This window comes from Dermacentor andersoni, chromosome 3, assembly GCF_023375885.2.
Source record: "Dermacentor andersoni chromosome 3, qqDerAnde1_hic_scaffold, whole genome shotgun sequence".
Classification (NCBI taxonomy): Eukaryota; Metazoa; Arthropoda; class Arachnida; order Ixodida; family Ixodidae; genus Dermacentor; species Dermacentor andersoni.
The window spans coordinates 147,728,086-147,741,921 of record NC_092816.1 but is presented as its reverse complement, the minus strand read 5'-3'; the positions used below and the strand labels follow the sequence as shown (position 1 = coordinate 147,741,921).

The window sequence follows — 13,836 nt, the reverse complement described above, 5'->3', positions numbered from 1 at the left end:
TTCGCAGGGAACCCAACTAGTGCTAGAGAAACATATAGAAGGCTGTGAACAAGCGGATTGAGACACTTAACGTGTGAAAATTGTATTCAAAAGAAAAATTCACTGAGACAATAAAATGTTCCGCGTTCTGATTATTTTTTACATCCCCCTCACCAATTGTGAGAAATTTTGCAGCATCCGCGTTTACTTGAGGTACTTATGCGAGAAAAATGTACACTTGAAAGTCTAAAGTTAATTAATTGAACTACTTGCGTGATAAACTGCGGCATACTATTCTACTCGCTCGAACAAATAAGAAAAATAATGGAAACTAGTAGCGAGTTGCACTATACCTTAACGCGTAAAAAATTGTGAATGAACTTTCCAGAATTTATTTGCTACCACGTTATTTAAGTACTGGAAGAACTTGTTAAAATGTATTTAATATTTTTTTTTCATTAAAGTGATCACTCACAGGGAGTGCAAAGCGGCACATCAGTGACCGCTGTTGGAAATCGACATATTTTTTGTGCAGCAACGAAATTCTGCAGACGACTCTGCCTCTAGGCACGTCTTCTACTCTTGAAACTCTTCTCATTGATTCCTCTTGCGATTGCTATACAAGGCCAGCTCGGATACCTGAAGACAGTCTAGTGATTCTTTTTCAGCGATCCTCGCACCAATAAAGTAGGTTCCAATCTCTTCAGCGCGATTGCAATGCAAATATCTATCTAACTCTTCGTCATGTTGATTCGAGTCTAAGATGTCTAGCAACTCTTGAAGTTTGCCTTTCGCCGCCACTCCCAAAGACCCCTATGCGCTTCCCCTTGTTGATAGGCTGTGCCAATGACGAACTCACAGCGCTACCTCCGTCGAACGTCGGGTCGTCCGTCTCACGCCTGAGCACGATCACCTCTGGGAATCCGAGGTCTTAATAATCTGGGAACAATGTTGACCGGACCTTTCTTAGTGCCGCGAAGACGAAAGAATTCCTGCACAACCAATCTTAAGATGGCTACCGAAGTTAATGCGATTAGCATTCGCGCAACGTAGAGACCTCGTAGCGACACACCGCATTGACTAAGGCACCTTTATTTCCAAACTGTAGTGGTCCTCCCGAGATTTCAAGCGATTCGCCTACATGCGACACACACTGTCTCCGCACCGTTTTCTCCGTGGCCGAAGAGCGCCGCCAATGTGAACTAACTTGTGCAGCGTACAGCTGCTATGTCGTGGTCTGCCTGCCTCGAATTTCTTATAAAGACACCACTGTCCTAAAATTTGCATAGGGCTAAAGTTTTTATAGTCCTCAGTTTTGTGGAGTTTAAAATAGCATGTCCGGGCCTAATCCGGGCCCGACTGAGGCACGAGCCCGACCCGAGTCCGGCCCGGACCCGGGTGAACAATTTCTTAGCTGGCACGAGCACTGACTGCCCGCGGGTCGGGGCAGGGTCCGGGCTTGAGCACTGCCCGGGCCCGTGCAGACCTCTAGCCTCGATGTCATCGTCGCCCGCCGCTCCGTTAAAGGTGGTTACATTCTTTGAAGGAGCTGTCGACCTCCGCGACCGGTTTTCGTAGGCGCTGTGCGCCATTGCGTAGCCCACTTCCCGCGGAACCAGCACGCGTTGGCATTGCACGGCCGCCTCGCCGCGGTTTTCGGCACCGAATGTCCGGGCGCTCTGTGCCGTCGAGCACAAACCACTCCAGGTTGGAGAATGTTTCACTTTCCAACAGAGCCGAAAATACTTCAGTGGGTCGTGAAAGTCAGGCGTGTCAAGCGTCGAAAGTTAAGCGTCGTCAAAGCAGTTTACTCGGGTGAACAGTGCAAGACTGCAACAGCCTTGGGGTCCGGCATCAGCGAGCATGCATATCTGACAGGGCTGTAAAAAAATATTCATTTCGAATGGTAACAACCTCCGCTATCCGAGCGATGCAGTCAAGAGCACCCCAAAGTCTCGTGAAGAGCATTCCTGGGGCATCACCACATGAACGGATAGCACGCTCACCATGAAATCGTCAGTTTAGGTCTTAACTGCATATCCGAGCAACACGGTGCGGTCACATGTGGAAACGTGCGAGTAGCATAAGGAAGTCTTGCTGCCGTGGAAAAGATGCTCATCTCAAGCTACGCGAGACTACGCTTGCGCATACATCTTCGTCAAGTTGGAGCAAGATGAAAGAATATTTCAGAAAGAAGATAAGAGCGTAAACTCGTGGAAGTTTTGTCCTACGAGGTGGACGCTAAGGGCCATTTCTATGAAGTCGATTGTTCAGAATTATGTTATCTCGCTTCTTCATGGCCTAGCATCAGAAGAACGGAACGACGCCGGAGCCAAAGCAGGTAGGTTTTTGAAAGCGCTGTCAAAATTCGACGCATACTTCATCCTCACGCTCCTAACACTCGTATTTTCGCGATTACAAACAGTAAGTACTGCGTTGCGGAGAGCAGCACTGAGATTTGATCGAGCGGAAAGAAATGGTCAAGGCCGTCAGGCCTGTGCGGACTTAGGAAGGAACGCCTGTGCGGACTCAGGAAGGAAGGATTTTGCCGATTTTGGAACATGACACAAGCGGAAGTGCGTGAGTTGAAACTGAATAATAAAGCGAAAGAAGCTCCTGTGCCAAGGCAAAGGAAAACTCCACAACGGTATAACGACGGATCTGTACGTCAGGTATTTCTTTCGGCCGAAGGCACTCACTGTCAGCGCTATTACGATGGATTGGACACAGCAGATTTCTCGCTGGACGAGAGATATCCACCAGAAATGTGGCAACGCATACACAGATTTAGCAGTTTTTCAATAGGAATGGTGACAGCACGAACCTATTGAAGTTCTGCGGGCAACATCCTGAGCCTGCACGGCTCAACATTCTCCGTAGCATCTTCATAGACACAGCTAGACAGCGCAATGCAAACTTGAAAGCGTTTCAGAATGTTGTAGAGATGTTTTCGGGTGATAACTTCGAGCAGCTGCGAGATCTTTTGCCCGAGCTGACTAAGCTTGTCCAAATTGCTTTGACTATTCCAGTCGCGTCATGCACATATGAGAGATGAGACGTCGTTTTCATGCCTCCGTTGCATCAAAACTTACCGGATGTCAACGATGGGACAAGCGCGGTTAAACCACATAGCACCGCTCCATGGGCACAAAGAGCTCGCCCGCAAGATAAATCTCAGTGACATCGTGGACGAGTTTATTCAGAGATCAACAGTACGTAGAAAGGCATTCTCGATTGTGCGGTTGCCTTTGTGTGGAAGGACACTGAACTTCATCGGAGTATAAGGCGTCAGCTTTATTCAAACTGTCACAGCCCGTGATATTAATTTAGCCACTCCCATAAAAGTTGCATTTCGCCCCTTCGTTATTACAACCTCTGCCCTTTCAGTATCGTTCTTGTCTTTTTGTTTTGTATAAAATTTGGTAGTTCATTTACATTTCTGAAAGGACAAGAGTTTATGATCTGTCTTTAGATTTTATATTCTTAGTTTATTGTGGAAATGTTTGTATTGTCCAGTGGTTCTTACAAACGAAGGCTTTGTGATGAGTTTGTAATATTTGAATTGCTAGCTTTCTGAGGAAGTGTTCGCGTTGTCCGGTATTTTCTCTAACTTTGACTAAGGGCGTTATACATGTCTACCAAGAGTTTGCGTATCTTTCAGTTTCTTTCTTCATTTATTTATTTAGTATCTTAAGAACTATGAGGTCATTCTTTTTGGCATATTCGCCCGGCTTCAGAAACAAATAAAACTGACGTTTGCACATATTGCCTCTCCGCCTGTGCCCATCCCCTTCCAAGGAGCACGCGCGGAGGAAGGGAAAGAATGGAAAAAGAGAGGGTGAGAATTGGGCCCCTGCTGCCACCGCAGCAGATCGAAAACTCGGCGCCTATACGTGTGCCTGCAGCACACTACTGTATAGGTATGAGTTAAGCAATGGCGGAATATGTAGTAGACGACGCGGTTGTCCCCGCCCTGTACGGAGCTTCGGGCGAGTGGGACATCCAGGCACTCTACCAGCTCGCAGTTCGTCCACCATCTTCCCGTGACGTCACAGAATTTCGCATTGTCTGCTAGGCTCATTAGTCACTGTTGACGAAGAAAACATGGATTGTATGGCTATAAAAAGTAACTTAAGGATCAACCTACCAAGGTAAGTGAAAATTCAGCGATATTCATTTGAGACTGACGTCATCAGCGCCGCGATTTAAGCGTGAAACTTTTAAAGGAAGGTGCCACGTACATTTTCTCCGGAGTACGACCAACCTTCGCCATTGATAAAAATGCAGACATTGTGGCATTGTGGCGAGGCGTCATCTACAGCTGTCAACTGAATTGGGGTTCTTGTATAGTGTCTGCAAGCAGAAACCCAAATCCGTACTGGTTCTGGTTCAGCATCGATTGTGACGTGTAAGCTTTGCTCTGTGCACTGCAGTTGCGTTATCGCGCCAAATGAGCCCGAAATCATGCGTCGTAGATACAAGCAGGTTAACCCGCTAGAAAACAGAGACAGTGATTGGATTGGAAAAACTTTAATATCCAATCACTGTCTCTGTTTCTGTTAGCGGGTTATCGCGCCAAATGAGCCCGAAATCATGCGTCGTAGATACAAGCAGATTAACCCGCTAGAAAACAGAGACAGTGAACATTTTCTTTTGCGACTAAGGCGTATCGCACGCAGCTGTCATCGGCAAATGTCACGCATGAGAGGAATTCTGGGCGCGATGGGCGCTGAACCAAATTCATTACGCAACTTCTCTGAATGTTCGTTCTTGAGAACGGGTCGGGCTCGCAGCAACTTTGGCAGTCGAGTGGCCGCGCATATTTCCGTGTCACTTTTGCAACTCAGCGAAAGTTTGTCGCATTATCGGTCATCGCTGGCACAGGGACACTAGTTTTCAGGGGAAAGCGCACACGGAAAAAATGGCAATGCGTGAAATAGAGTACAGTGAATACAAAATAAATTATGCACATACCACGTAGTGACGGAATCAGCGAAGCATTTTGCGCATAGCTGGCAATATAGCTTCATCTAGCGTTGGCCAAAGTGCTGCGAGATGATATAGCATGTTTGCGTACCCACAAGGCGAGCGACTTTGTGTGATGGTAACGACGGCACGACGCAAGATAGCGACGATCGTATACCGTGACGACGACGACGGCAGCACGACGCTTGCTGGGTGCGCTGCATAGCCATCGCCGGTACCCAGCCCCAGCTAAAGGACTGGGGAAAGCGAACGAACGCGTTCTACTTCGCTTATACACCAACACAATGCTGTGCCCGGCAGTAATGAAGCATTTTGGTCCTGCGATCACTGGCAGGTGCCAACACTGTGGCGAGGTGGCTGACACTTATCACATGGTGTGGGCCTGCCAGCAAAATGCGGCTCTCACCCCCCACCCCAACCCTACCCGAGAGGACTGGGTGGCGGCCCTGCTGGTTGCTCAGACCTTCAGGCCCAAAAGGCCTTGGTCAAGAGGGCCAGGCTGGCGGCTTCGACCAATGGGGTCCCGGACTAGGTACTCCACCTAGTATGTAGGGCTCCTGCGTGAGTCCACACCTCCCTTCCTTAATAAATGCTTTCCACCACCACCATCCACTGCGCTTCCTTTCTTAGCGACACCTACATAATAAAACTCCATGCTCTAGAACACTGCTCTACTCGGCCGCCCATCGAGATATGTGGTCACCGCTCTCCCCTCCGTGCCGCTCTTCATTGACGCCATAGTTGATTATATCAGCCCTATGTCTGACGCTCCACGGCTACTCTCGAGAGAAGCGTAGCGTCTTTTTCAGTCGAGGGGTGGCGCTGTGCGCAACTCGGTTGAGTGGAAGAAGAGATTCGAATGGAGGGTCGTTGGAGAATGCTGCTGCAAGTTCTCGGGGCCTCGATGCTGCGGGAGAAACTGCATCGCGCAGCAGCTCTCCCTATTAAACACGCGCCGTTAGTTTCAGATCGCTCGCAAGGAGTGCGGTTATTCGCCCGTTCCATGCCAGCGCATGTGGTGTAATACGTCGGCCAATTGACATTAGGCCACAAGTGGAGGCCTGGAACGCGTGAATAATCGTCAACATTACAGCACTCATTACCCCGTGGCAGCTAGTGCTATGAGACTACGTACAGGCTAACACGCCCATACATTCGTTCCCACCGTCTGCACCGTACATTTTCTCCGGAGTACGACCAACCTTCGTGTGACACGGGCGTAATTTTGGCTTTCTGCTTTTAGATCAGAACCCGCATCGCCTTCAGTGACCAGACTGGTAGCGACATGACATGGGTAATCGCATACGTACATGGAGGTTTCCCTGTCGCGTTTCACACCGCGAGCGTCACACGTGAATAACGTGCGGAGCGTGCCGAGAGAGCAGGATCAGCATACGTTGCCCCCCCCCCCCCCCCCCCCCCTTTCCGAGCTTAACGTACGTAATGCGCTGTCCAGTTCAGACTCGACGGACCAGCTCAATCTGGTCAACCGAGCGAGGACAGCTAAGGCCGCTGGACTTCTGGAATGAGGTAACCACTGCTGCGGAGCGGAGGAGCATCCTACGCTCGTCTGCTCTTCTCTCTTATTCTCTCTTACGAACGCTACAATTACGCTTAGCTTTGACAAACATGCGGCAACCATGGCTCTCGATTTCTCTTATTCAGCGCCATTTGTGATGAGCACGCTTTCGGTAATCGATAGTCAATAAATGGTGAATTAAGCTTTCCTTTTCTCTTAACTCACATGCATCGGAATTAAGCGGCTAGCGCGCCCAATTTGCGAAATCTTTCGGCGATGCTGACATCCATAGCTTTCACGAGAAACGCCGAGGGGCATATAAACCGCAGGGCGGGTGCATTGTCGTAGTTTGCCAGTTCTGAGTTAGCTGCCTTAAAGGGACGATCAAGGCAAATACTAAGTTTATGTGGACTGTTTATATACCATTCGAGAAACCTCACAATGCTTGTTCCGTGCCAAGAAAATACTTAGTTTACGAGGAAATTGCATCCGAAGGGTCCGAATAACTTTATCACAATTCAAATCTTCCGGCACCTCACCGGGGGTGGCGTTGGTGAGTCAAATGGCGCCCGACAGACGGCGGTACCGAGCCAAGACAGAGCGGTGAATTCGCCGCTGCAGCTCTTCTTCGGTCAAGTGGTATAGAGCGTTCGGGCATCGCTACGGTGGAGCAATTGCCGGCAGCAACTGCAAGGCTAATCCCACCAGTAGCCTACAACAACTCAACTCAACTCCCGCGACATCACATGGAAGCTGAATTCTTTGCTGCTTGCAGTTCGTGCGAGTGTCGTGAGCCAGCAAAGCCAGCACAGCACTACGCGATAACTAAACAACGGTGAAACGGGGAGGCTTTTTATAAAAATAAAGAAAAGGACAAAAGTATTTTTTAAAAAGCCATTTATTTGATCTCTTCAAAAAACCCGGCACAAAAATCTCTTCGGGTACAATGAGGAAGGAAGGTAGGAATATATAATAAGAACGCGAACAAGAATCCACTGGGTGGACCGACGCGAAGGATAAACAAAACGGTACAATAACAGCTAATTCCCAAGGTATAGAAGGAAAGAAAAGAAAGGTTTACTTAAACTTCCAAAACGCTTTTTGGGCCTTTCACGCACGAATGTCGCTGACTGATGACAAAAGCGCATTCTTTAACTCAACTTTTACGCAGGGTTGGAGGAAACACAAGACGAGGAGACGAAAAAAAAAATCAAGGCGGGAAAGCAGCACACGGATTGTCTTTGGGCAAGGAGAAAAAGAAATAGAAGACAACTTGGAACCCGTGGCGAGACGCACACAAGCCTGCGGAAGCCAATCCAAAGCTCGAAGACAAGACTTCGTTTTTGGGGAGGGGCCCCCGCCAGCTGGAACCCACGTCGTCGCCGGAGGAAGCACGCCGCGCGGCAGATGGGAACCACAGAGCTCGTCGCCGTCGTCCGGCACGAACCGCGTGTGGGCCCGGGACTGCCTCGTTTCACCACACGCCCCAGGCGCGGGCCCGGCGGCCCAAGTGTCTCGAGGAGATCCGAGCTCACTCCTTCAGGTACTTGCGGAGAGATACGACGTTATCCAAGGAGCACGTCTGTACGCGAAGGGGAAATAAAAAAAAACGGGATGTAGATGCGGCTCAAGAGAAGAGACATGGTGGGCTAGTTGGTACTGCATAACTTGAGGCAAAGCGCAAAAAAACGCGAGGACAAGAGAAGGAAGGCGCCGTGTCTTGGTTTCCTTCTCTTGTCCTCGTGTTCTTTTGCGCTTTTCCTCAAGTACACGGAGCGTCATGAGTGGAGCTTTAGGGGGGGTAATGAGCAAATGCATACGCGAAAGTTCTCTATCGGAATCACGCTCAGAAAAATGCATATATATATACTTACATTGGCGTTTTATAGGCATTTATTAACGCTCACGCTAAAATCTGTGGAGGGACGTGCCACAACCGAGATCTGGTGAAGCACGGCGTCGTGGTGAGCTCCGGATTCATTTCGACCACGTGGGGTTCTTTAAATGCGCATCTAAACTTGAGTACAGGAGCGAGATTGCGTTTCGCCCCCCCCTACTGAAATGCGGCCACCGCGTTCTGGATCGAACCCGCGACCTGAAGCGCAGCAACGCAATGCCATATGTAGTCGGTCTCACGCGGTAAAAGCGGCTGTTCTGCTACTGGAGAAACGTAATCTACTAACACAAACTTGGCGAGACACTAAAGAGAAACGCTAAATCAGTTTATACACTGGTAAGACTCAAGGAACTAAATTTTCGTTAATTTCGCGATAACAGATCGATTGCCAGGACAAAGAATGAAAGTGGAAGTTCCAGTATTTTAATTTCGCGCCGAAACCCAAGCGCTCGTCCGTCAGTGTGACGTCACAAATGTCAACTTTTCTTTTTTTTTGGGCGGGGGGGGGGGGGGGCACTGCCGGGCGCCGTGGTTCAGCAAATTTTTTCGAAACCGCTTAAGTTCAGTCTGCATTTAAAATTCCATGTCGCCCATCTTTACCGATAAAAATTAATTGGCCCCAAGACAGACGACGCGAAAAATTTGTGACGTCACGTCGCCTTGGTGCAGGAAGTTCAATGCGGCGTCGCCACGTGTATTTTAGTTTTTGCGTCCTTTCTGGCTTGCCAAGCCTCTTCTCGCAGTAAGAGTGGCTTTTCTTTTTTTTTTTTTTTGGTACGGTCAATGGGTAATTTCCTAAGAAGGTTGCAATAATCTTTGTCTTAAGTGTCCCTTTAGTACACCTCCTCATAGCGAGCCTTATCGATAGGCACAAGTCGGTGGCGTGTTCGAAAGAAGCCTTACCACGTGGAGCTGGCCGTCCTTGACCTCCCGGACGATGGTCACCTCCTTGTCACCTCCCGACTGCTTCTGAATAAGCTTGCCATCCTCCAGCGTCACCTTAGACTGCGGAAGGTAAAAAAAGAGAAGAAAAAAACGGGAGGAAGTATTAAATTGCCAGAAATGCTCATTTAGCTTGGCACACATGGCAAATACGGCGGGACCGATATGGAAGTTGCATTTCGTAGTCATTTTTATTGAGAATCATTCGTAATGCGAAAGCAGCGCGGGAGGGGCGCCGCCGTCATCGAACAAGTTTGCAAGCATTGCACAGGTAATACAGATCAGGAATCAAGTCCCGGTCCATGTGCAGCGACGAACGCAGAAAAAGACTGCAGACTATCGAATTTATTAGACGACATAAATGCGCGGTAATCCTCAAGTGACTTATAGGCTTCCGCACGAACCTGAATAAGCAAATAACCTTTAACGTGAGTTAACTTCAGCACTGATCACAACGACTTCATCGCTGTGAGAAGTCCAAGCGGACGCATGTTTAGACCTCAACGCACGCCGCCAATCTAATGTCAAGCAGAACTTGCTGATGCAGAAGCCTCAAATTTGCACACTTCCAGAGTATAGCAGTCATATGTGCTTTTTATTACGAGTGTCACATTACCGTCGAGAGTAGAGGCTTTGTCCAGGTTAAAGGTTGCAGTTAGGGAAACTGAATCTCGCGTACTTTTCCTTTTTTTTTTTCCAGTTTTAGTAGAACACGCTCAACTCTACAGTGAACTCCTCCGCCTTCTATTCTCGTCAGCAAGTGCGAATGGAACCGGAGTGTTGAAAGCAACCAAAAAAAGATCGCCAGGTAAGGATGTCGACGTCAAGTGCCCGCCTATCGCGGAGCAGCTTGCAAGGTAAGCCTCTTGCGAGCAGAGTAAGCATTTGCAAAGTTAATCTGCAACTGAAAAGAAAAAAACTGCACTGGTGCAGTTCTGACCTCACTGAAGTTCTTGACTGACTGACTGGTGCAGTTCTCTTATCAGGGTCTTTGTTCAACTGCCTACTCAAGGTATCCCACGAATAAACGCAATAATCTGCACGACCTGAACGAACGGCGCACGTAATCTTTGCTATTTAGTAGACACTCCAGATAATCGACAGTCCGGTAGACTGGCAGTATGGGTGAGCCAATGTCAGCAGAGAAGAGGGCGGCGCGATGAGACTGGGGAAACTCGTAGGCACAAGTCGTAAAATGCTGACGCAAGTATAAGCGAATATTGCTGGGAAAGGCCTTTGTGCCGCAAGCGCAACTGAAATACGTACTGGCGATTACGATAGTGACGACATACTCTAGCGTACACCAAATCTGCTTAGCAATTAACGGGCTAGACAAAAAAAAGGATCACAGCGAAATCGGAGCAGCAGTGACAGATTATGAGCGTCCACAGGAGAGGCTGCCGCCGAGCACGGGTAGACGTGCCACGGGGCGGGAAAATTAACAATGGCCATTGTTCGTGGAGGCCCGGAAACTGCTACTCCGCTATCGCTACTCTTCCCTCCCCCCTCCCTCTTTTTTTTGGTACCGAGGCGCCGTCGCTTTCGTTCCCCTTTTCTCCGCCGCCAGATAGGAAAATACGTCCTTCACAACGACCGACAAAGGAGGGGTCGTATATCAACGATCGCGTAGCGCACAGACCAAAGCGACGTCTTTCGACAAAAAAAAAAAAGCGAACAGTCCACTCAAGTGCGTCCGTTCGAGAGCGCGCGCGCAAGTGGATTTATCGGTATTTATTGTCCCGGCGTAACCTAGCGCTTATCGCCCTCTTCACTACTACTGGTAGGCTATTCTATTGGGACATTTCCCGCTACTAAACTAGTCCCCTTCCCACCGATGGCTGCGCTAGGCCGTCGTACTTTTCCCCCCATGCTCCTACTACAAATATTGTGCTATAACTAAACTCGTTGAAATAAATCTCGCGTCATTGTTACGCTGTGACGGCTTATTGTACGAGACGAGGATGCGTGAACATCGTCTGGCCAACGGGAGTGACGTCGACCAAGTGTTTGCTGGAGGGGCTTGGGTCCCCTAATGGAAATTGCACGATTAATCGGTTCGGTTGTAGCGAATGCGTCGTTTACGCATGTTAATGAGCACCACTACTGTTGGCGGTTATACGCTTTCCACAGCAAGGTAGCCAGACACGGGAATTTGAAAGCCAGATGAATGGATGGCGCTTTGTTCACACAGCTGCACGCCTGTGCCACAAAGCGTTCCGTTGCTTAAGTGACGCGGAATGGCCGGCTGTGCGCCCATAGAGTGAACGAATAAAATCGGGCAATCCATCAACCCGTATGCCTACTACCTTATCTCATAAAGCAAGGCGTGCGGTGACGTCACCCGTACCCGAGAGTTCCGCGAACGAGCTCGCACGGTGCAAGCTCGGCATTCGGCGCCGCACCGACATCTACGGAAATGCGCCGTGCCGGATCTTACAGCGGTCATAAATGTTTCACAAGTCTCTCGCGCAGCGTAGCTGCAAACAATGGACGCGCAGGCTCCCCCGTACTTTACGACTGAACGCGCGGGCATATCGCATGGCAAAGTACAAATAGACAATTCGCAATTTCACCCAACGTGGGACGCACGCGGGCAACGATAGCTCGCGCGATTACCGGCGACATCTTGCGTTTCTTACGTCTTAGCTTCGATTCGCGGAACTGCATTTCTTGCCTTCCTTCCTTCCCGCTTATGCTTCCCAGCGAAACTGTGCAGCACAGTTCTAAGACCGACTTTTCTTTTGCGGCGGCTGGCAACGGGTGGGTCGGTATCGGATGTCAGCCAGCAACGTCGCCCCTTAACGAAGCAGTCGGCACGCGCACTGCAGGGCACAGAAGCGCGCGTCGAATGTACGAGAGTATAGAAGTACTACAGTATATGCATATTGAAGCGCGGGTTGGAAAAGCCACTGTGGTAGACAGGGGGATGTGGCTAGCTAGACACCTATAGGACTTGCGAAGCGTGCCAACTCCTTACGATGTACAGGTCCGATGTACCAGCTGCTCGAATTTGCATATCGGCGCCTCGCAACTGCTAGTCCTCTTGCTAATACTAGTAGTAATCCTACTTATGGTTATACACGAGTTGCTCGGATCTGCATACACCTGCGAAGCTTTTATATTTTTCCTCGTTTTGGACGATACGGCGCTTCGGCAAGGCACAGAGCTATGGGGGACCGGAGCCTGACGTGTGGCCACCGGATGATGGCGCGGGAACAGGTCGGCATTCAGAAGCTTCGGGCACGAAACCGGGCTCAGACGATGGCGACACCATATTCGCCGAAAACCCGGGTGTGTGTGTGTGTGTGTGTGTATATATATATATATATATATATGTATATGCGCCACGGAACCAACGCTGGGGCGTACAGACCGTATCGCTTCGCTGGGCGTCGCCAGCGTACAAACGAAGAAAAAATAAAGCCCACCGCGTCATCGAAACCGAAAGTGCGCCAGTAATACTGTGGCGGAAACCCTGTGTTTTTTTCTCGACGTAAAATAAAATGCTTTGCCTTAATGGCGCACTTGTCGTTCAAATGTCGCGGTAAAATCGCATTTCATGTCCCTGCTTCTTACATTAAGCACCTGGCACCGTTAACTGCCTCGCTTGCAAAGAAGGAAGAAAAGCGAATTCGGCTTCGTCCAAGGCACCTCATGACGTCCGCCAGATGGTAACCCTCGACGAGTAAAAGCGGAGCCGGAGTGTGTCGAAAACGTCACGATGGTCCTGCTCCTACCAGGTTACCACCTTCTGCGGCATAACGTCACGGCACCGGCGCAAGGTGTTGCGAAACTGTTTAGGGCGCCCCGAGGCCCGTTAGGATTTTTTTTCCCCTAGGGTGTAGAGGAGGTCCTGGACCTCCATTTAACGCAAAATAACAGTGTCCAAAATATGTCAGTACGCCTTTAGTTAATCTGGGGACGCCACACAGCGGAGGGCTCCGGGTCTCAACCTCCACTACGCGCTGTTATTTAACACGCGCAGTGCCGGAGCATTTCGTTCTGCATTCCGGCTCATCGGAATGCGGCCGTATACGAACAGAATGTGAAGCTTTTTTTTTTAACGCACGCGAACGATGGCTCACGCATATCACTGTCGAAACAGCCAGCACGGCACGTTAATTAAGGGAGACCCGTGCATAAAAGTAAGCCATTCCTGGCCTACTGATGATGTTGGCATTTCTAGACAAAGTCGGCGCGAACAGTGGGCGGGGATGGTATCTGTCTTATGTGGCACTTTCGCGTCCTGCTTTTCTTTTCCTGTTTTCGTATATAAACCTTTGTACCAAACAATAAAATTTCGGTTGGCAACAAGCGCTCTTCCTCGTCTTTTCTGTGTCTCTGTCCTGCTTCGCGCTGCGCAACTTATTATGGAAAAAAAAAAAAAAAACTAGCCAATACCGCCACCCTTATTATAACGTAAACAGAGCCCGCGACTTCGCACTCATCGGCGGAACGCCATAAGCCACCGAGTCACCACGGCAGAGGTAAAATGCGACCTTGCGCCAACGTT

General features: G+C 49.4%; 1 protein-coding gene across 1 annotated transcript in view; it reads right to left on the bottom strand.

The window, feature by feature from the left end:
* Positions 1–7,364: 7,364 nt before the first annotated feature.
* The window catches only part of fabp (fatty acid binding protein), a 41,781-nt gene continuing 35,309 nt past the window's right edge, over positions 7,365–13,836 (bottom strand). Inside the window, exons 3-4 of the mRNA XM_050172968.3 lie at positions 9,285–9,386; positions 7,365–8,066 (exon numbers count right to left, since the gene is read on the bottom strand). Of these exons, the coding sequence (XP_050028925.1) occupies positions 8,016–8,066; positions 9,285–9,386 (153 nt within the window). The 3' untranslated portion in view covers positions 7,365–8,015. The remainder of the gene's footprint in view (positions 8,067–9,284; positions 9,387–13,836) is intronic.